This window comes from Ictalurus punctatus, chromosome 17 (genome assembly GCF_001660625.3).
Source record: "Ictalurus punctatus breed USDA103 chromosome 17, Coco_2.0, whole genome shotgun sequence".
NCBI classification, from domain to species: domain Eukaryota; kingdom Metazoa; phylum Chordata; class Actinopteri; order Siluriformes; family Ictaluridae; genus Ictalurus; species Ictalurus punctatus.
The window spans coordinates 9135975-9160582 of NC_030432.2; the positions used below are offsets into that span (position 1 = coordinate 9135975).

The 24608-nt window shown below is 37.4% G+C and overlaps 1 protein-coding gene across 1 annotated transcript in view; it reads left to right on the plus strand.

Annotated features, from left to right (window-relative positions):
* grik4 (glutamate receptor, ionotropic, kainate 4) overlaps positions 1-24608 on the plus strand; it is a 46704-nt gene that overhangs the window by 18610 nt on the left and 3486 nt on the right. Inside the window, exons 5-10 of the mRNA XM_053687517.1 lie at positions 6490-6599; positions 7256-7429; positions 7782-7947; positions 8339-8564; positions 9633-9761; positions 9853-9971. Of these exons, the coding sequence (XP_053543492.1) occupies positions 6490-6599; positions 7256-7429; positions 7782-7947; positions 8339-8564; positions 9633-9761; positions 9853-9971 (924 nt within the window). The remainder of the gene's footprint in view (positions 1-6489; positions 6600-7255; positions 7430-7781; positions 7948-8338; positions 8565-9632; positions 9762-9852; positions 9972-24608) is intronic.

A 24608-nucleotide genomic window follows, 5' to 3' on the forward strand; every position in this document is an offset into this window, starting at 1 on the left:
TCAGGCTGTTTCTTAACTCAAAGGTGGGAAGAAGGGAAGAAGAGGTGGGTGATTCAAATAGACAGACAGTGTGTGTGTGAGAGAGAAACAGTGATTGAGGACAACTGGAAAAGGCAGAGATAGAGCAAGCGAGTCAAGCAAAGAGAGGCAAACAGAGGCAGTGAAAAAGCTAGGGGGATGACAGAAGCTACATGTCATGTGGGTCTGACACAAATAAATAAGGGTGAGATGAAGCGATTAAAGTAGCTCTAGCACACTGTAGAGTGATTTAGTGACTCAGTCTCTCTTCAGCATCCTCTGCTTCACTTTGGCCTTTAGAAAATCTCTCTGTCTTATCCAGCTCTGCAGCACCATTCAATACCTGAACGCCAGGCTGCATTTGCCCTTATTTAGATCTAATCCAATTGCTATTGATCTTGTGTCCCATGATTCCTACACAGATCCACTTTTCCCCTATTCTGAGCTTCAAATGAAATTTTGCATGTGATCAATGATGATAGAAAATGGAATCAAATGTGGCTTGGATTACATGCTGAGGAATGCTGCTTTATCAACCCCAGTGTGCAATGTGCCGTGTTATAGTGCGTACAGAATGGAGTGTGTTGAATGAGCTGTATGTAGGAGTCACTGCTCTAAAGCTGCCTATAGATAATAAGCATTTTTGCGCAAGGCTGGGTGTGCAGTACAGATGAAGAGAGGCTGCCATGTTGCTAACTACCAAGTTTGGAGCAGTGTTTCATTACTGGTACTGTTTATTAACAGCTAGTTTGGAAATGCCCCACCATAATGTGGTTTATTTACATGCAAATTTGCAAAAACAATGTTTCATGTTAATTAAAAATATTTTTTTTTTTAAAAGAAAGAAAAAAATGCCCGGCCTCATCAGTGTAGCCTATCATTGCTATTTAGTACAGATCTGCTAGAAGAATTTTTTTTTTCTTCCCGTATCATAGTAAATGTTTAAAGATGATGTACATTTGACAAAGCATCAAAACCAAGCCATCTAACAATATTATGTTCTCAGAACATTTTCGATGTTACAGTTCTCAGACATTTACACCACAGCACTGTTGAATTCTTGAATCTACTGCTCTTTAAAAGCAGCTCTGACAGAAGCAGCAGCTGCAATTCAAATCACAAGTTTACAATATAGTACTCATTCTTATACCTTTTTTAGGTAAAACCCCATTCATATGGGCATGTATGATGGACTATCTGCTACAGTACAATCAAAGCTTTCTGAAGCTTTCTGTAAGGAAAAGTTTATTTAATGTTTTATAGTGTCAGGGTCTCAGGTCTTTGCAACAGTCAGAAAGAGTCATATTCAAAGTTCAAGAGTTTATAGGAGTGTGAATAGGCTGTGTATAATAATAGGTGGCTATTGTCCTTAATGATGTTGTTGATCCTCCTGATGACCTTGGCCTGGTAGAGGCTCTCCAGCCTTGGCAAGACTGTTCCAAAAATGGTTTGGGCAGCTCTCACCACCCACTGTAGAGTCGTACGGTCCTGAAAAGTTTTCCACCATGGGAGAGTCTTCGCAGAAATACGGTCGCCCTATCATCCGGAGATCGTGACGGCCACAGACATACATGGCCGTGAGTCCAAGAGAGCAAAATTAGCTGTGCTGTGTGGGGGGGAGGGATGGCATACTCTCTCTTGGTTGTCAATCACAGTGACAGTAGCCAGTTCTGGGCATCTGTGAGCTTATTCATTCAGAAGGGGTATGCGGATAGCGCTTTCCTCTGAGTGTGTTACGACATATGAGCAACATGAGAAGGAGTTTGGAAAGATTGCTGGCTTCACGCGTCTTACGTTAAGTACAAGTATGAATTAGAGATGCACCGATACTAAAAATTTCTCAGCCGATACTGATAACCGATTATTCAGAGTGATATCGACCGATAGTGATACCAATAGTTCTGCCTTTTATGCCTTCTTTTGAATTAATAATAATTAATTCCGAAATGTAAATAAAAGCTTTATTCTCTCCATTTCAACAAGTTGTTTCACAGTAACTGGTCTCATAAACAGACAACACATTACTCTAATTAGCATTAACACATGAACTAAATTCTGAAGATTAAAGTAAGATTTCTTAACTTATTGAATGTTATTAATTCATATTAACATTGACTGAATTCTAAAAAAAACAAAAACCTCCTGTTAGGCTTTACATTCACTCACCACAAACAAAATTATTTCTCCTTTATTACTGAACCTCAAACTGTTAATATATAATATCAACTTTTTTTTGATGATATTAACTCATATTAACATTAACTGGATATGAAATATATTACTCGACAAATATATTTTGTCAACTCATCTTCATTTAAATTTTACAACGGTGTACTGGCCCTTTAATTCAGCGTGAGCAGTGTGGGAAAAAAAAATTGACTCGACGCGGAAACCCCCGCTTCACTGCTGCAGCATCCAGTGTAAAATTTTATCAGTGCAGAGATTACAGGGATTACAAACTGCAGTTTTGTCGTCATTCCACACAAGAGACATCTTCTTTACACACAGCCCAAATTTGATGTTTTTTCTCGCACTCTTTTGATTCACAGGATATAATCAGCCCTGATCATCAGATGTTTTTAAATTAAAAATTATTATTAGCCAACACATCAGTGCATCTCTAGTATGAACACATTAATATAAACCCGTGGTTTGAATCGAAGCTGAACTCCTGTGACCAATCTGACCAATCAGAATTGAGAATTCAACAGCTCTCTTGTATGGTTCTCTATAAGCTGTACTGTAGTAGCGCAACATCTATGTAGAGCCTGGCATTGGTAGCACAAATTGATTTTGCTACATACAGTGAGGGAAAGAAGTATTTGTTCCTCTGCTGATTTTGTACGTTTGCCCACTGACAAAGAAATGATCAGTCTATAATTTTAATGGTAGGTTTATTTGAACAGTGAGAGACAGAATAACAACAAGATAATCCAGAAAAACGCATGTCAAAAATTTTATAAATTAATTTGCATTTTAATGAGGGAAAAAAGTATTTGACCCCCTCTCAATCAGAAAGATTTCTGGCTCCCAGGTGTCTTTTATACAGGTAACGAGCTGAGATTAGGAGCACACTCTTAAAGGGAGTGCTCTTAATCTCAGTTTGTGGATTTTTTTTTTTGTTGTTATTCTGTCTCTCACTGTTCAAATAATTCTACCATTAAAATTATAGACTGATCATTTCTTTGTCAATGGGCAAACGTACAAAATCAGCAGGGGATCAAATACTTTTTTCCCTCACTGTAACATCTGTAGGCAGCTTTTATCCTAGTGTCCTGTTCACCGATGAGCATCGGATGTCCCACTGACCCCGGATTATACATTTTACTTTTACAGCAGTACAAGCGCTACAGTTGTTTTATTCAGTACCCAATGTGCAGTAGCTTACCTTTATCACAGATCTTTGTACTGCAAACAGTATTTATAAAAATAGAGATGCAAAACCTCTTTACACATTTAGTTCACATGAGGAAGTGAAAATAAGAGATCTTTGCTTTCATATTTACAGTAAACACGTTTTCGTTTTTATTTCAGCTTGTTGCTGCTAGGTCAAAAAAACCGCACCTTTAGGCATTTAGGAATATGATTAGCATCATAGAATTTATTAGAAGATAATTAGGAAAACTGCAGGAGGCATAGAGCAGCACATTCGGGTTAATTCTCCTGCTCCTGCCACCACTTGGTACAGTGAAGCCTCTCTGGGGTAGGTTGTAGGAGGGTGAAGTATAAAGTGTGGGTGAATAAATAAATGACTAATTAGCACAATGAGTTAATTAAAGAGTTGCACCGGGAGCCATGGCAGAATCACGATCTGTCCCCGAAGGAGGTAAAAGCAGCCTTTCTGATGGATTGTGTAGATGAATGTGTGTGTGAGAGAGAGATAAATAGCAAGAGATGCCCTAACTCCTACTGCACGGAGAGTAGGCGAGCATTTGTTCTAGAGAGCTGCAACAGCTATTCCTGTCTGTACCTGTTTGCTTTACCACATAAGAAACAAGATCTAGGCTGTGACCTTTTTAGTCATTTAATAAAACAGTGTTGGCCATATATATATATATATATATATATATATATATATATATATATATATATATATATATATATATATATATATATATATTTTTTTTTTTTTTTTTTTTTTTTTTTTTTAAATAAATGTAAACATCATCCAAGCCACCTACAGAATTTGGATCCCTGTATATGATCGTGATGGAAGGCTAGCTGAATGTTAACCACACATATTCCATCATCGCCACATGCAGCCGAAGTAAAATGCGTTACATAACACACCGAGATATCTGAGAGTATGAGTAGTGAATTTGCTCATAGCTGCTGCTTTGTTGGCCAGAATTTGTCTCAAAAGCCACCATCATTCTCAGTTCTCAGTGTCCGCAGTCTGATATAGAACACCATGTTTAAGCGCTGCTGAGAGCTGAGTGCTCATCACCCGCAAGCACAAGGATCACGTCACACGCAAATGAGCAACACGCTCCGCTTTCTTTCTTTTCACCACCCATTCCAGCTGGCTTCTGTTGCTGCAGTGCTGCTGCGCTGCGTTGATTGTGCCTTTGTGTAAACTAAAACTCGAGTTTAGCGCAAGGGCTGTAAACAAAGCGTTTTCTTTCGCTTGTAGCAGATTGCTGCTCGCAGCAGATTGCCGCTCGCAGTGCTGAACTTCAGTCAACAGACATTGCGAGCTCCCTCGGTGCTGCGCAACAATACAATTATTGTGCCAGCATAAAAGTGCGCGCTGGCACATTACACTGTGTTTAGTTAATTTCTCTGTGCCTTAATGTAGCTATATAATACTGCTGCAGCAAGAGGGATCATTGACCGCTTTGATGGTGAGCAGTTTGTATACACCAAGTGCACACAGGCATAAATACCGCTCTCACTATCTCTAACCCAACACTTCTATCACTCAGTTATACTAATATGGGAAGTGTTTAATTATTCCACCCCATGTTCCTGCTCCTTATACAGATATATATCATTTTCATGATCAAGGCTTTGGAACTTTCCAACTAATTATATCAGAGGCTGAGCATTTCATGTTTGCGCTTTAAACTCCCTGTGCTATTTCCAGCCACATCTCCAAGGTGTCTATATAAATTAAAGTGTGGGTTCTCAGACAGTAACTGCCTCACTGATAAGATACTGTTAAGTTGTTGTAACATCTGATTGTATGCCCACCTGTAGAACAATCTGATTAATTGGTTCTGACTCTTATGCAGAAGTGTTCTTCCTTTTCTGTTTACACCATTTAATTGGCCTTCAGTTGCGCATAAAATGAGTGTTTTTGAAGGCAGGGCAAAAAAAGAATAATAAAAATAACAACAACACTGTACTTTTCATGTGGGGGGCACAGTGGCTTAGTGTTTAGCACGTTTGCCTCGTACATCCGGGATTGGGGGTCCGAATCCCCCCTCCACCCTGTGTGCACGGAGCCTCCCTGTGCTTCAGGGCTTTCCTCCAGGCACTCCGGTAGTCCAAAGACATATGTTGTAGGCTGATTTGGTATTTCCAAATTGTCCATAGTGAATGTTTGTGCGATTGTGTGCCCTGCAATCGATTGGTCCCCTGCCTTGTGCCTCGAGTTCCGTCTGATAGGTTTCAGGCTCCCCATAACCCTGGGTAGGATAAACGGTATTGAAAATGCATGAATGGAAGTACTTTTCATGGAGCTTGGTGTCTTAAGACCATGTCATAAAAGTGTAATAGTCATATGCTGTCACAATTTTCCATGATATAATAATGCAGTAATATAAAAAGTAAATTTTACTATTACTTCTTGATATGATGGCTGCTTTAAAGTTTGACGCAATGGCAACTTATGTGCCTTTGCGTGTGTTTGCCGGATTTTGTAGTCATAGCCATGCCTTTACATCTGCACTGTGGAGAGACCTCCAGTTTCCAGCCTTGTTAAAGTGCTGTCCTTGATGATGTGTGTCCTTGACTATTTTTTTTTTTATGTACTCTAGACGGCATATATTATTTGCACTATGCTAGTGATTCCCATGTACTACCATCTGAAGATCTTGATATTAGAAATAACAACAAAATGCTTTGTTGTGTTATCTCTTACGTATTGCTTGCTAAATATCACTATTAGTGTTTTAGTGGGCATATATTGCATGCTTGGGGTCAATTAGGATTTTAGCAGAGACTTAGACCAATAATATCATGATGATAATGTCTAGCTCATAATCTTTTGTGTGAATTATGTACAGGTGGCATTACTAACACTTACAGTAGTTATTCAAGTGTTATCATAAAAAAACATGTAGCATATGCTAACTTGAGCACACCACATGCCATTGCTTTAACACTACACAGGAAGGTTCAGATGAAGTTTTACCCAAAAAAATCTTTTTCATGCTTTGGCAGTTGCAGAAAAAAAAGCATATTCAACAATGAGCATTCTCCCAGAAACTGTGTAGAACTGCATTCTAATACTTTTGTCCATTTTAGGGAAGAAGACCAGGGTATTTTTCCTTCCTGGATCCCTTCTCTCCAGGGGTCTGGCTCTTCATGTTGCTGGCATATCTAGCAGTTAGCTGTGTGCTCTTTCTGGTAGCCAGGTAAATACCCAGCTCCACACTGAGATGTGTAAAGGACCTGATATTTTTGGAAAATTTAAGGAAATAATGAAAGATTGTGTGCAGTGTATTGTATATATGTAGTGTATATTGCATTTGACGCATTATTGACCTGTTATGAGGTTTTCATAAGGTTTCATATTAGAAGAAATTGTGTGATATGTGGTCATTCTTTCTTGGCTACATGTTTTATCAGCCAACACTAGAACAGTGGGAGGATTTTATTGTATTTTGCCCAGACAGAGTTGTATTTTGACTTAAATTCTGGATCTATACTTTATTCCTGTTATACTCCAGAGAACTGACTATATATACACTGTATATATATTTGTCACCTAATACAAATGACATATTTTGATGTTTTCACTGTAATGCAAATAGCAGCACTGTAGCACTCGTGTCAGTTGGAGAGACTCAGTGGTGTGCTCCTCTCAGCAGCACATTGTCAGAAGGTCATTATTTCACCATCAATCTTTGGCAAGCATGTGTATTTCATACTCCTCTGCTGGGACTTATAAAACAGGTTGCGAAGCCACCAGGGACAATAATGACTTCATGCTTTGTCTGTTAAAGTTCCTGTTTCTTTTCCTGTTCCTGACTTTTTTCTCCCCTCTGTGTCCCTTTCTCCTGGAGTTCAGGTTGACCCCCTACGAATGGTACAATCCACACCCCTGTCTGAAGGGACGCTGTAGTCTCCTCATTAATCAGTACTCTCTGGGAAATAGTTTCTGGTTCCCAGTAGGGGGGTTCATGCAACAAGGTTCTACCATTGCTCCACGAGCTCTCTCTACACGTTGTGTCAGTGGAGTATGGTAAGGACACATCCCCACACACACACACACACACACACACACAGACACACTTTCTATCTCTCTCTCCTAACCCTAGTGACCACTCATGTTAGATGAAAGCAATGCATCCATTCCTTTACTCCGCTGGTCTGTTTTCCTACCATGTTTTTGTGCAATAATTTCCACAGACCTTTCAGACTTCTGCACATTATGGTCGTTGGAGAATAAAAGGAAGCTAGGAGTATTTTTTGAGCATAGGGTATATTTAGGCTTATAATACAGGGGTATTTTGGGGCAGTTCCTTTGATGTCAGATAAGTAGCTCTGCTCCAGCTTTTTCTCTTGTATCTACTTTTCTGTCATTTGATGTACAGGTGGGCCTTCACCCTTATCATCATCTCTTCCTACACGGCTAACCTGGCTGCCTTCCTCACTGTCCAGAGGATGGACGTTCCCATCGAGTCTGTGGACGATCTGGCAGATCAGACAGCCATCGAGTACGGCACCATGCACGGTGGCTCCACCATGACCTTCTTCCAGGTAATTTATCCTCCAAGGACGAGAGACAGTAAAGCATGCCAGAATCAATGCCGTGTCAGCAGCCTTGTCAGAAATGTCAGTGCTGCTCATACCTGCTTGGGCTTCTGTCTGCTTACTGGCTTAGTGTCAACACAACTCAACATCTTTCTCCCTAGAGAAGACATGTTCATCATCTTAATGTGATGCTTTCTGAGCCAGTGTCGCTTTTTCCTGCTCCTTTTCTTCTTTATCACACACATTCCAGACTGTCAGTCTGCTTGCAGGTCCTTGATTATTTTCATCTATCATACTGCTTAATCATATAAGCTACAATGAATATACAAGCTTGTAGCTCTCTAAAGTGGCGGACTGCAAACGCATCAAAAATTGATCTTTCTCGTTTTCTGTTCAGAACTCGCGTTACCAGACGTACCAGCGCATGTGGAACTTCATGCACTCCAAGCAGCCCAGTGTATTTGTGAAGAGCACAGAGGAGGGTATCGCCCGTGTACTGAACTCCAATTATGCGTACCTACTAGAAAGCACCATGAATGAGTACTATAGGCAACGCAACTGCAACCTCACACAGATTGGAGGTCTGCTGGACACCAAGGGCTATGGCATTGGAATGTCTCTGGGTGAGGAACACAGGGATAATGAAGTTCTGCTTTATATTTACAGTCAGCTCCAGAATTATTGGCACCCATTATGAAAATTAAATGACATATGCAGTAAGTGACATTTTGCAACAAAAAAATAAAAATACTGAATCTTAAATTGTTTTTCAGCAAAACAAAATTTCCAAATTTTTGACACCCCCTCAATTGGTATTTGGTGGAGGGACACTTAAACCACTTAAACCACTTAGCGCAATGTAAACTAAGATTGAAGAACCCATTTAGAGGGATCTTAGAACACTCCTCCATGCTATCCTCTTAAGACCACAGGTTTTCACTAGAGCTCAAATCTGGATACTGAGATGGTCATTGCAAAACATTGATTTTGTGTTTCTTAAACCATTCAATTTAGAAGTATGTTTGGCTCATCATCAAATCTTTGGATTTGGGTGTATGTTCAGCCTTAGAAAACGTAACCCACTAGTAGAGACAACCAGGATTTTGTAGTAAGAAGTCTTTGGTAGAAAATGTTCAATCTTCACAAATGCCCTTAGAACACTGGCTGCAAAGCAACCACAATGCATCAGCGTGTATTTTTATATATACTCTAGACATATTCAGGTCAATAAACATCTGTCTATGTTGTGTTGTTTGGTGTCTTGCTGGATGATAAAGGGGGTGTGTGTGGAACCTCAAATCAGGTCAAAGGATATCAACAATTGAGGTTGTTGATACTGAAGCTTTTAAGAAATCCAGTTTAAATCACAATATAGTTTGCATTTATTTAAAATATTCCTGAGGGTTGTCAAAATGTTTTGCACACTTTTGAGGTCTTTGAAAAAGTTCATGTGAAAATGGTGTTAGAGGAATGGTAAGTAGTTTCTCCACTAGTAGTGGAGAATAATAACAAACAGTGTTTATTTTATGCAACCATTTTCTTGAAGGATGCCAATAATTCTGGAGTTGGCCCAATTTAATATTGTTTAAAGGCAATATTGTCGTGGAAAAATAACTGGTTGTCTACAAATGGAGTCAGTCTGAGCTGTTTGAGGTGTGTTGAATGATGAATACACTTTTGTGTTTGTAAAGGCTCTGTGTACCGGGATGAGTTTGACCTGGCCATCCTCAGACTGCAGGAAGAGAACCGGTTGGAGATCCTAAAAAGGAAATGGTGGGAAGGTGGAAAGTGTCCAAAGGAGGAGGACCATAGAGCCAAAGGTGAAGTGCTGATTGCTAATCTATTGTCACTATGTGTCTTAGGCTTTGCGTGAATAAATCTTATTTGTATTTGTGTGTGTTTCTTGGCTAGGACTTGGCATGGAGAATATCGGTGGGATCTTTGTAGTCCTGGTCTGTGGCCTGTTAATTGCTATCTTCATGGCGGTATTGGAGTTTGTATGGATGCTGCGTCATACTCCAGGAACAGAGGTGAGAGAGGGCTATTTTACCTGCCTCTGCTTTGTGTCCTTCTCCCCGGCCACGCGCCTCACTTCCTGAGCCCCTTCCCCTGTCTCAAACCCTGTCAAGCCCTCCATCTTACAGCACACACACCACAGAGTCTACCTCACACTGGTGCTTTCTCTCCACTGGCTGTACCAGCTCCACAGGTGCTCCCAAACGGTGATCTCTCTAGCTTCTATTTCTGGCATGAATACATATAAGTGTATAATTCTGCTCTTTTTTATTTCACAAGTAACATGTATTTTAACGAACACACTGTGATTGTTTTAACAAACAACACGTTTTTGATAAATACAATGTCAGATTGTGTTTGTAGAACCCCAAGTTGTGATCTGTTTGTGGTGAGTGTATACTCTTAAAAGAGTTTGAATAAATGTTTTTTTTAGGTAATTTGTTTCAAAACAAAAAAAGGATTTCAAAAAGGTGTGAGAATATTATGCAAATGGTGTTGTTTCCTTGAGCTTGAGCAAATGTGTCAGAGGAGCATAAAGCGCCGAGCTCCCAACAGTCCCACATCATGGAACCATCTGTCTGCTGTGTCTGAATGAAGTGAGTTGGTGTGGGAGTTGATTAACTTTTGTTAAGCGTTCAGCTTTGTTTTTGTCTTTTCTAGTCTGCTTATGTCATTCAAACTTGAAAGTCTCTCCCACAAGTTTCTCCATCATGGCAATAACTAAGAGACAGAAGTTGTGGGCTTTCAGTTCATTTATATTGTTAAAAATAGCTGTAACAAGCAACCAGCAGTATAATTTATGTGTAAAAGAATCAATGCAAGGGTGATTCCTCAAGTGAAGTGCCATTTAGCCCTTGTAATTCTTTAAAATTAAGCTTTGGTTAAAAAAAAAATTCAACATAGAAACATGCAATTCATCCCATTCCATACAGTAAATTTCTAAACTATTAGCGCACACAGCAGATGTATTTATAAGTATATGCATTTATAAGCATGAACAAAGATATGTTTAACTAAATTGATAGGCAAACACAATAGACAGAAAGGTTATATTAAAATAAAGTTCTAGATATAAATGGTGCAAAAATGTTCTTGTGCAAATTGCACATGGTGTCATTATAAGAGAGGTTTCCATTGGCTAGGAAGATTTCACGCAAAAAGCTGCAATCATGGTAAAGGTGAAGGAGTTTCTTAAAGTTATCAGAGACAATATTATTAAGTGGAAAAAAGCTATAGAGCCATAGTAAAGAAATTGAACCTCTCTCTTAATACAGTTGTTTTGATAATATGCAGGCAAAAAGTTCATGGAACCACAACTAATTATCCCAGATTTCACGACACATTCTCAGACTAATGATAAGGAAGGTAAGAGAGAAGCTGCAGCCACTCAAACGAGTTGCAGGACTATCTGAAAGCAGCAGAAAACTGAAAACAGTTACACAGAGAATAATAAGTAATGAACTGCACCACAATTATCTCATCCCATGCAAAACTCCTCTGCCTAACACAATGATCCAGTAGTATGGTTTTACTTTTACAGATACAAATTTAATGAATTTTGATAGCAAACATTTCCAAGTGCTTAGATGTGAAATTACAATCAAATATTTGTAGGTATTTAGTCTCCCACATACACTAGACAGGACGAGACCGTGACTATGACCTTCTATTTTTAAAAATATATATTTAAAAAAATAATGATGATAATAAATAAATAAAAGCAAATACAACAAACTAAAATATTCTACATATCCTACACACATATTTGTAAACTTTATTGTACATATTTTAGTAAAAAAAAAAAAAGCTCACAGGCGTTTAATCCATAGCTGCTTAGTTTGTGAGCTTGCCTACTGTAGTTTGTTGCTTTTTCTTTTTGTTAAATATGGGAAATAAACCCTGAGAACTATGATTCGTGACTGCGGGTTTCTTGTTTATTGATATATGTTCAGTGTATTGTCATTTTGATAATGATTGTGAAACATTGTTAAAACATCATGCTCATTAAATTTCTGATAAATCACTGACTGACAGCAGGCAGTGAACTCCTGATAAGTCACTTCAGTTTAGAGCAGTGGTTCTCAAACTTTTAAGCCAGCGACCCCTAAACTAACATTGACAAGAACTCGCGACCCCCACTACCACAGCATACACAAAGAATAAACCAAAAAAAGGTTGTTTTAAGTCTTTCACAACATTTTAACTATGTTGAATCCACTTCCACTTTATTTACTGTACATAAAATTAATTTAGAGACTTACCTTCCAGTGGGATGGGTGCACTTGTTTTTCAGAGCCCATAAACTTAATCTGTGGCCTGATGTTGGACAGGGCTACTCGCAGATCATCCTCAACATCAAAATGTGATAGGTATTTATTTTCCAAACTTCAGGCAGTGTAGAACTGGAAATTAATGTTATTAATGTTCAATCACAGGACAGCTCCAGCAAAGCATCTTCCAGATTTGTTGGGAGATTAGTTTCATTAATCATCAATTAGTTCCTAGTTTCAGTGAATGGGTGCTGTATCCAGTCATACAGTTCTGCTTGCATTTCTTTTGGAAAATACTTATGGAATTGTTCCAAAAGGCCGTGGAGATGACCAGTGATGTGTATTTTGAGGTTGCCGTGACTCTGTCTACTCTTCTCCAGATGTCCATCCAGCTCAGGAAACGTCTCATAATACCTTTTCTCATTCATTGTCAGGATGTTTGTGTTTGGACCTTGTATTGACAGATTAAGCTTGTTAAGGCTTTCAAATATACATGCCAAATAAGCAAGTTCTGACAACCAATCAGGATCTGTCAGGTGATGCACGGATGCAGATTTAGATTCTTTCAACAATCAGTGCACTTCCTCATGCAGTTCGTAAAGCCAGCTGAGTGCCTTCCCTCAAGATAACCACCGGACTTCGGTATGAAATAACAGCGCTTCGTGCTGCGAGCCCATCTCATTGAAAAGGGTGGCTAGCAGTCTACTATTTACTGGATGTGATTTTATGTGATTTACAATTTTGATTGCACCTTTAAGAACACTACTAAGCTCAATGTCAAGTGCTATGCTAGCATGAGACTCACAGTGAATGATGCAGTATGTAAACTTAACATGAGGAGCCACTTCTAAAAAGGCCACTTCTTTGCCTTGAGTCCCTTGTTTTTACCTACCATTGCACCGGCACTATCGGTATATGCACCAACACAGTTATCTCATGAAAGTCGTGAAAGTCTCATGAAAATGTCACTGCGTGTACAAGTCCCCTCCAGCACTGAGCAGAAGAGCACTTCCTCATGCAGTTTCCCATCAAATGTTTATCTGATGAATGCTGTCAACTGAGAAGAATTAGACACCTCAGTAGATTCTTCGACCTGTAACACATATTTCTTTCCATTTAATCTATCAATCAATTGACTCTTAACGTGTTTTGCAATATCATGAACACGGTGAGCTATCGTGTGCTTCGACAATGGAACTTGCCATTTTTTCACCATGCATGGTCCGACACATAGCCACAGCGACAGGCTTTATCAAGGTTTCCCAGATCATGTGTGGCTTTTTGGACTGTGCTATCAAGTATGCCACTTCATAAGGTGTCTTCAGAGCTTTAGCAGTAATTTGGGTTTGTTGTGCGATTGTGCATGTTTGAATCTGTAATTCCTTCTGTTTTCTGCGAAAAAAAAAGTCTAGGTAAAGGTAAAGGTTTTTCAACAGAAGTAGGGTGCCTTGTCTCCAACTGTTTCTGCATTTTTCCAAGCTTCATACTTTCATGGGCAAGTACTTCTGAACAGATTACACACAGTGAGGATAGTCCACGTCGTTCACAGTAGAGCAAGTGAATCCAAATTTTATGAATTCTTCTTGATATTTCCAACGTTTCCTACACTGGTCAGACAGGGTCTTGCTCTTGGGTTTAGTAGAGGTACACAGTTCAGGCGACTCAGGCAGACTGTCCACAATTTCCTCAACATTTTTAGACTTGCGAATTACAAATTTACCTATTTTTGCAGTTGTGGTTTCCACATGCAGTTGCGAGCTGTAGTGATAACTAGTGAGCAGTCGCCACACGGTGATGTCCTATCTTAGAGTCACGAAATATTATTTAACTTTTTTTTTTTTTAACTCTAATCATTTCTGTCATTAGGAATCAGATAATATTTATTTGTAATGAGAAAATACTGAAACTTTATTTTTCAATCCATCTCGCGACCCCTTGTAATCATTGTAATCACACCCCCCAGTTTGAGAACCACTGGTTTAGAGACTTAGTGAGCATGCAGTAACACATTTTATACATTTTATACACAGCTCATACATAAATACAGGGGCATGACTGTAATATTATACCTTCATAATGTGAAGAATGGAAAGTCAAAAACAAGGTATGTGTTTTATCTGTTTGTTAACTTTTGAATTTTTAGCTCAATAACTTGATGAATGAAGAGTAATGCTGGTGATATCAACGTCCAGTTTTCATACAGATTTCAAAGCTATATTTCAATTACTGAAAGTGCTCTCCTGTGATGTATTATGTTAAACACTCTTTGTAATCCCTTGAGATAAAGGGAAAATTTGGAGATGGATTTATGAACAATATATATTGGAATCACAATGATAAATGTGTGCAACTGTGTGGTTGAGCTGCCTGTTAAAGGGTTTAAACAAATGCAATTGCTTTTAATCCAGAAAAAAAAGGGAATTAAAAAAGGTAGACTGAAGATAGAAATAACATTTATTCTTTGCTGTCAAATATAATACAATGAAATATTTAAATAAGCATCTAATATTAGTCTATTATATTGGTTTTATTTACATTGTACATTACAAGTTATCTGAATTATGCACATATGTTTAAAATATCATTATATCATACATTACATTTAAGTTTAAAAAGTTTGTATTTGCACTTTTCCTACAAAATTGTAAATATAATATCAGTAGGACATCCTGATCATGAACGAATTGTGATTAAAAATGTAATCATCTTTTCTGTTGACCTCACAGTATGTCTCTCAAATAATATAGTGACATATGAATGGACGTGCAAAACTATTTTTTCAACATTCAATTAATATATTTAAATAAAATTTAACACATTTTTATATAAAGTAAGCAAATTGTTAACAAAATAATAATCAATATATAAAATCTATTACTGAAACTCACAGAACATACTAAACAATAAATATTGTACAAGAGCAGAAAAGGTCAAATGCATGATGTTCTATGTGGGGGGCGGGGGCGGGGGGAGGGGGAATTTCATCATTATCAGCTCAAATATTGCCCATTAGGTAATTATGTAGCAACTGTGACAGGTCTAATGGCCACATCACATCTAAAACTAAATGTCAGTCCTTTCAGGCTTTTAGTGAAACAGTCTTCTGCTAACAGACTGATACACAGCCCAGAGGAAACCTAACGTGTATAAAAGTGTGTTTTTATGATGTATATTTTATAGTCTGGTCACTGTGCCGGGTGTATTGGCAAGGACGTGTTTATGTGTTTGCTTATTCATACATTTAAAGTATGCCAATGAGCTGGCACACAGTGTACTGTATATTTGACTTTTCAGTAGAGTTACAGGCAACAGTAAGTAGGGAAATAATTTACTTCATCCAAGAAATGTAATTGTTACAGATTTCATGCCCCAGTGTCTCAAAAACCTCACATTATCATGATGTACCATTACCCCTGGAGTGTTAAACTAAACCATGTTGAATCAACTACACTCTACTTTGATATAAAAACCCTACCACTTCATTAAAAAAGTACTTTAACCAAATAAACCAGACACTCATGCCTTATGGTTTTGCGAGCCCTTTAATGATCATGTTAGAAGTATTTATCTGAACTCTCAGAGCCATATTCGGAGTTGGCAACTTAAGTCTAAAGGTTATTTCAATATTTATACAAGGAAAGTTACACATATTCAGAAATGGGTTACACACATGCCTAAATTGATTTACTTAAGTGTAGTCCACATATCCGAGGTTCCTAGATTTTTCTTGAGTAGAAAAGCTTGAGACAGGGAATAGAAAACATGGACTAAAGAAGAAAATATTTTTCCCTCTTTGCTGCCAAATGTAATACAAAGCAGTCCCTGGATTTCACAATTTTGTAATCACAGAAATTAACGTAAAATCAAGCAAACTCTGTAATATTCAGAGAAGCTTGGCATTTTTCAAAATTACACCAGATTTTCTGCGGATTTGGGCAAAGACACATCATGTGATGTCATCACAATGCACATTCAGGCTAATTCAATTAATGTGCATTGCACATGAGTACAGCTTGGAGGTCTCATATAACAACAAACATCACTGTGAAAGACCATGCAAAACAATTTTTTGCAATTGCAATTTTGCCAAATCAAGTAGTTTTCTGAAAAAAAAGCACAAAAAATTTATTTGCATAACAAATTTTGAAAAAAGCTACAGCACAAATCAAGCATTTGTGCCCACAACAATCACAAAAACACTCTGTAAAATCCTGTATGAACTGACATAAAGCAAGAGACAATTTAAAATAAAAAAGACTAATTCAATGATATATGAATGGGGAAACATTTAAATAAATCTAATATGAGTCTAGTATATTGCTACATGAGCAGTCCTAATTGTAATTATGCATTAAATTTTTACTAATTTGGTTTAATTTAACAATATAGAAGCCATCTAAATAGATCCAACCATTCTATGTGCAAAAAAAACAAACAAAAAAATTGCTGACATTACTATAATTATGTGTCATATTTATATACTATATACTATTGGTCTCAAATGGTATTCTATAGTTTTTTGAGTGTTTATACAGCCCAAATCATAAAGAGCCCTGTTGTGTTTAGATCAAACTCAGACAGTGGTGCTGGACTACTTCACTTCATTTTAAGCTGTTATCAAACAAAATAATATATATAATATAATGATATATTATAAAATGATATCAAATAAAAATGCCAAAGATCAGGTTCACATGTACATGTGAGACACATCTCTGTTCTATGCAAACTCCAGAAGTTGTCCATCATTCTTTTGTAAATTCTGAATAAGGTTTAAGTGTGTAATTATGTCTGAGGTCTGAATGCTAGTGTGCGTAATTGCTAGTGTGCGTAACTCAGCTCTGAACAATGAATATATAAAATCATATCCAGAATAAAAATGCAGAATGCATAAAAAAGGATTTGCATTCAGCTTATTAGACTGTGATTGCAGCAATAAATCCACACAGTCACCTTCTATATCCAGCTACTAGTCTTTGACATCTTGCTGGAGGGATTTCTTTAGTCTTTATAAAATGCTGCCAACTCTGTGAGGTTTGAAGGATTCCTCCTCGCATCCTTACACATCATCTCAGTAGGATTTAGGTTAGAGCTTTAGCTTGGCCATTCCAGAACACATTATCTTTTCTTACTAGACCGTTCTTTAACCTGTCAGCAGGTCCAGACTTATACTTATCACTCATAACTGCATACTGACAGGTGGCAAAGTAAAAGAAAAGCCAGTAGCTCTATTACGCTGTGGGGCAATTTGATAGCATGGTTTTTGTCCAGTTTTCACTTTAGAGATAAGGGTCACTGGAAATCAGTACGAAGTTCTTCTGACGAAGGCATTATAGGAAATTAATTGCTATAGCTATCTAATTGGTAGAATTGTTTGTTAACATTAATTGTTTATCACTGTGTCATTTACCTAATCCTGCTTTATTTTGATGTGCGTCATTCAACTAAGGGTTCACTTCTTTTTGCACCTACACTATATGGTATGTTTTCCATGCATATTAGTGTGCCTCATTTGCAATATTCCTCAAAGCATGAAAATAGATGTAGATTATACTTCAATTAGAAAGAGACAGATTTGGATTATTTCTATAAAATTTATACTATATATTATGTTCACAAAATTTCAGGTATGACTGTGTGTGGTTGGCAGAGTGTAGTTGATATGATTTTCCCTCCATATTGTCTGCTACATCTATTGTATTTATTTACATCCAGGGTTTACATTAATTAATTGATTAATTAATTAATGTAATATTGGTGTAATTGGGACAGATAATGCTGCATGACATGCTCGAATAAGGGAAAGCTTAATTAAGAAAGAACGTTACATGGATAAACATTTAAAGTATACAAAGGATATTTTAAGAACATAAGTCTAATTAATAATGAGTGCCTACAAACTACAGCAAACATTAATTGGACTTATGAGCAGAAGTGCTATTTCCTTTTACTTTTCCTGATATTTTTTCTAGATTTTGTGTATGCCTTGAATGCTTTATCCTTTTCAGTAATTTTACAGCAAAAAAAAAAAAAAATCCTCAACCCTAATGAACGTATGTACAGGATTTACTCAGGCCTTAGCTGCTCCACATTCACTTCACTAGCAGCAAAAATAATATTTAACTCTGTTATAAAAACCAATGAACTGATGGGGTTGATGTTCCAGTCACTCAGACCTCTATTCCGCTCTGACACGAACCATTGCTGTGATTAATTGCATAACTCTTACAGAACACACACAAGTAATTCGTTTCTATAATCTATTATGACCTATCTAATCTGTTAAAGCTTTCAGCACACTTTCAGGCGACATAAATATGATTAACTATGCAATTATGTCCACAGAACATGTGTGAGAAGGATGCACATTCTGACCAGCTCGCTAAGGTAATTTTTTAATCCGAAGAAGCTAACATGCCAACATTAAGTACAACTCTGCAGAAAGAAAATACACTCTCACTGAGATTTTCCCTGCAGAAAATAATGATATTTTTTTGCACCTTACTGTTAAAACCCAAGTCATTTAGCCTCAGAGAACTTCCTGTATTTTCCTCCACACTATAAAACTTATTCTCTATTCTATTTGCCTTGGACCACAATTACCATGATGGCACTGAGTTTAATTAGAAAATGTAGATTGTTTATAGGAACTATCTACATGTGTGTTATGTAGCTAGTTACCCTTAAGGGGGTAACACTTTACAATAACAGTACATGAATAATCATGCACTAATTCCTGAATTAATACTTACTTAAATATGAACTAATGATGAGTTAAGGCACGTATTAATCACAAACTTTAAGTACCTTAGTACATCTATGTTAAATAATGTATTTATTAAACTAAGTCAACATGCTCTGTAAGAAAGCATATGAATTAAAAGTGCATAATTTCAAATGGCTTATATTATTTTTCATATGCAGCTGTGTACACAAACATCGTTGGAATGCGCTGGATTACTTTCATAATTCTCATATTCATTCTTACAGAGCATGTTTGACTTAGTTTACCCCTATGTGTTAATTAATATCTAAAACCCACCAATAAGAGGACAGCAAATGTCAGTTTGTCAGTTACAAATATGGTACTGACATTGGTGACACATAAACAAAACATAGACAGAAATATAAATCCTTATTATTTCAAGCCTAAAACCTTCTGTTTATTACTGTTATTGTAAAGTGTTACCGGACCAATCTTTTCTGCAGATTTGAAAGTGCGGTTGTGTGCGATTGTGTGCGATTGTGTGCGGTTGTGTGCGGTTGTGTGCGTGTGTGCGTGTGTGCGTGTGTGCGTGTGTGTGTGGTGTAAAACCCAGTTTTATGCTTTCACTTTAAAAGATTACAGCAGTCTTTTAAGATTATTACTTGTCACACTGTATGAGATGATCCCAATAAAATCTTGGCAGAATTTTATAAGAGACTGTGCGTAAACGTGATCTCTGTGACAGATTCCATGATGAAGATTCTCTAATGATAGACCTGCGATTAGAGAAAATTTTTATATTTTGCCGATGTCATTAAACAGTGTGATCCATGGCTTGTGCAGAAAAACGAAACTTTTATGCTTGAATTTATAAGGATTTTTATTTCTGTCTGTGATTCTGTCTGTGATGTCACTACTGTATTTGTAGCTGACTTGTGAGTTTTGCATCATCATTTGTTGGCCTCCTATCAGTGGATTTTAGATGAGCATCATAGCAGCGGTCACGGTCTTAGATTTTTATAAAAACATTTCTGACTCTGCCAGAAATGTAGTCGTAATAGCCTGTCACATTATGAGCATATCACATTATGTATCCTAAGACCCCCAATCTCAACCCACAACCAGGGAATTCTGTGATTTTATCAGCAAAATCAGGCTGAAAATCATACGGTGTAAACCCAGATTAACTGAACGGGCGAGATAGCAGAATCGTCAACATTAGCACACAGGAATAAATCTTTATGCTAATAACAGCTGAGATAGCAATGCTTCGTAGACTAATTTTGTGGAGGAGAGATCATTTAAAATGGAAGACTTCTCTCCACCAGAATCACCCTTGTGCGATAACAATAATGAGCTGGATGAGCAAACAGTCAGCTCAGAGCCTTATCAATTTGAGATCCTCTGGCTGAGGGAGCGCATGCAGCTCCTTGAGCTCCACGTGAGCATGTAAAGAAAATTAGATTGTGATTGAAGGGAATTTTAAAGTCATTGAATAGCATGTCCTTAGCTTAGGTGGTTATATATTAATAAGTGAATCTTGACTAATCTTTACTTATTAAATTGTTTATAATTATTACAGTGATAAGGGCAGAAAGATTAAATGTTAATCTAGTAATAGCATTCTGTATTTTGTAACATCGTTTTAATTTTAACACAAATATTAACAGACTAACACCAGTATTTATGGCTATAGTGCTAATTAACGTTACTTTAATGGCTTGATGAATTTATTATCTCGAGTTACTACTCATGAATTCTCAAATCTGACTGGTCAGAATGTGTTGATTCATTTTCAGTATCAATTCAAAACTCATATTTATATTACTGTCCTTGTTCTAATAGGTTTGCGTTTCTACAATAGTAACTCATTCACAAGGAGTTGTATTGTGGATGATACCCATAATCTAAGGGTAATATTAAATTGTTTAAACAAACGTGCAACAAATAAAAATATACACTATATGTCAAAAAGTTTGTGGACACCTGATCATCGTACTCATATGTGATTTTTGTACATCCCATTCTAGATGTAGTCCCTCTTTGCTATTATAATAAACGCCACTCTTCTGGGAAGGCTTTCTAGTAGAGTTTTCAGCATGGCTTAGAGGATTTGTGCTCATTAAACCACAAGAGCATTAGTGAGGTCAGGCACTGATGTTGGGCAAGGAGGCCTGGGGTGCAATCGGTGTTGCAGTTCATTCCAAAGGTGTTCAATGGGGTTGAGGTCAGGCGCTCAATTTCTCCCAGCTTGACAAACCATGTCTATATGGACCTCACTTTGTGCACAATGGTAATGTCATGATGGAAAATGTTTGCGCCCCTTAGTTCCACTGAAGGGAAATTGTAATGCTACAGCTTACAAAGACATCTTATACAATTGTCTTCTAAATCTAGATTTAGATTTACATTGATTCGTTTAGCAGACGCTTTTATCCAAAGCAACTTACAAATGAGAAAATACAAGCAAAGTGATATATCAAGCAGAGAACAATGCAAGTAGTGCTACCATACAAGATCTTTTAATTGAGTTCCAGAAGAAGCAAAGTGCACAGAGTAGAGGTGTAAGTGCCAGAGTAGTTTTATTTAATTTTATTTTATTTATTTTTTCAGGGGTTGGTTAGGTGTTCACAGAAGAGGTGGGTCTTTAGCTGTTTCTTGAAGAGATTCTGCGGTCTGGATTGAGGTTGGAAGTTCATTCCACCACTGAGGAACGGTTACTTTGAATGTTCTTGAAATGGACCTTGAGCCACGCTAACTAAGCACTACTAAGCGTCGGTCGTTGATTGGTCGCAGATTGCGTGAGGGAACGTAAGCCTTCAGGAGAGAGTTGAGGTAGGAGGGTGCTGTTCCTGTCAAGGTCTTGTAGGTGAGCATCTAGGCCTTGAATTTGATGCGGGCGGCTACAGGAAGCCAGTGGAGGGAGATGAAGAGGGGTGTGACATGGGTTCTCTTGGGCTGGTTGAAGACGAGGCATGCTGCTGCATTCTGAATCATTTGAAGGGGTTTGATGGAGCTGGCTCCATTTTCCAACTTTGTGGCAACAATTTGGAGAAGAACCACATATGGGTGATAAGGTCACGTGTCCATATACTTTGGGCCATACCGTGTATAATCATTATATATGATTATGGTGAAATTCTCTGTAAGGACATGTTTAATTAACATTTATGAAAGGATTGACAGGTGTCAGCATTTTGAACCAATGTTTCTCAATAACATGACACACTCCATTTTTTTTTATCTTGTAACGCTATGAAAGCAAGAAAAGAGAGGCTGGTGAGGGAATTACCTTGTTATAGCTGCAATAACATAACTGATAACAGGAGGTAACCTGTCGCATGGACATTCCAACATTAAACTTAACCTTAAATGGTCTGTCCTTTATTAATACATGTTTTAGTATAAGAGGAATAAAACACTTTGGAATGTGCTGCTTTAGGTAAGGTTAGGTTCAACTTTATTGTCATTGTCAGAGTAGGAGTACAGAGACAATGAAATGCAGATAGCATCTGACCAGTAGTGCAAATAGAAAATAAGTTGAATTAGGTTATAGTGCAATAAGTTAAGATAACAGTATACAGGTAAAGGTAAAGGTAAACAGTATGATGCATACCAGTAATGCAAATGGCAACTAAGTTAAATTAAATATATTAGAATTATGGTGCAGTAAGTTGAGAGAAACAGTGTACAGGTAAAGGCAAACAGCATGATGCATGCAATACGATACAGTAGATACATACAGTGGATTACAATGAATGCAGATGTGCAAATACAGTAGCAATAATCTACAAATAACATCCTGTTTTAAATAATTGTAGTAATGACATAATTTCAGTAAAGTGCGAGTGGGCAAATGTGGGCAAATAATTGCAGATAATATCAGTAACATACAATGCAGTATAGTATGTGTCTAATGCGAATGTTTATGCCTAGAAGCGGAGTTCAGCAATAGTATAGCTGAAGAGAAAAATCTGTTTGTGAGGTCATGAGGAAAATAATCCACTTCTGAGTAGTCACAGAAACTCTGCTTCATGTCAGGCCACATCCCACCACCTATAAGCATGCTTGCTGTGTTTTATTCCTTGCTTAGTATTAATAATGCTACACATTCAACCTCACAGCTTTCACACTGCTCTCTTACCCCACAGATGTGCTTGCAGTTGTTGTAGACACTAGTCACCAAGGGAAAACGTCTGTTGCATGGAGCTTAGCCAGAGCTTTCATATGTGGGCAGTACATTGTTTGACTAATTCGCATAATACATATCTCTGTATTTGGGTGCCATGTAATTATTCTTTAATGGATACGTTACAAATATACAGTATATTTAAATCATGTGCCAACAATATACACAATTCCCAAATCCTATAAGAACAAAAACTTATGTCAAGTCAAGATTAACAGTTCACAATTGGAAAATCATATATTACTATGAATACTACATATAAGATTTGGACCTGCCTTTTTTTTAATCAAGTACAAATTGGAGGGTATCTTCTAACTTCTTATAGTAAATGTGCCATTCAATTGTTATGGATTTACCGTTTATCATCCCTAATTTATAAGAGTTACATTATAAGCTACATGAGTTTGAATTTCATTCTAGTCATTGTTCCAGTAATCTAAGGATAATAGTGAATAAACGTCTCCGTACATCTGAAATAATTCTTCTGTTCAAAGGTGAAGCATTGCAGATGACTCTTTAATATCTGCATAGACACACATTCAGATTGCAAAATATAGATATCTTTATATTGTATGTTTACGGTTTAAAGCACACCTATTATGTTTTTGAAACGTGCTTAATTTTGTTTTAAATGTCTCATACCATAGATTTATATGCATCCAAGGTCAAAAAGCACTTTAATGTGCTCATAATTTAAACTGCAGCATGACCTTTTTCCCCCAGTGTCACAAAGGACTCGTTAAATGATCCGTTCTAAAGGATTCATCCTAAAATTTCAGAGAGCATACTCTGCTCTGATTGGTCAGATGTCCCAGTCTGTTGTGATTGGTCTACCGCTGTCAGCACTTTTCAAAAAGGATACGCCCACTACCATAACAAGTTTCAGCTCTGTCTGTTAGCAAGCAGCAGATGAAGACCAGAGGCGGAGCTTATTGTTACAAACCTATGTAGGTTAGTACAGGAAGTAAGTCTGGAATTAATAACGACTCGTTTCAGCTGTTCAGAATCGGTTCCTTCTTTTGGGAGTCAATAACTCTGTTGGTCGTGCGATTTGGTTTTTGAAACTTTGCAGACTTTTTACCTTCACAAACAGCTCTATAGCACACTACATGAAAGGTAATATTTGAAAAACCATAATAGGTGCACTTTAATTATTTTTATGTTCCTCCTAATAGCCACCCAGTCTCACAGAAAAAAAAAACAAACATCGACATGCAACTTATTTGCAGCACCTTCTATCCGTTGAATATCAACGCTCTGGGACAAGTATACGTCACATAGGACTTTCACTCGAATGTTCTGTATGCGACAGTCTGCACTAATGTAATTGAAGCCCACCACTATGCTACTTGAATAAGATTGATTATATAATGAATAACTTTATATCGATGGGGGCACGGTATCTTAGTGGCTAGCACATTTTCATCACAGCTCCAGGATTGTGAGTTCACTCCATGCTTCAGGGGTTTCCTCCAGGTTTTCCAGT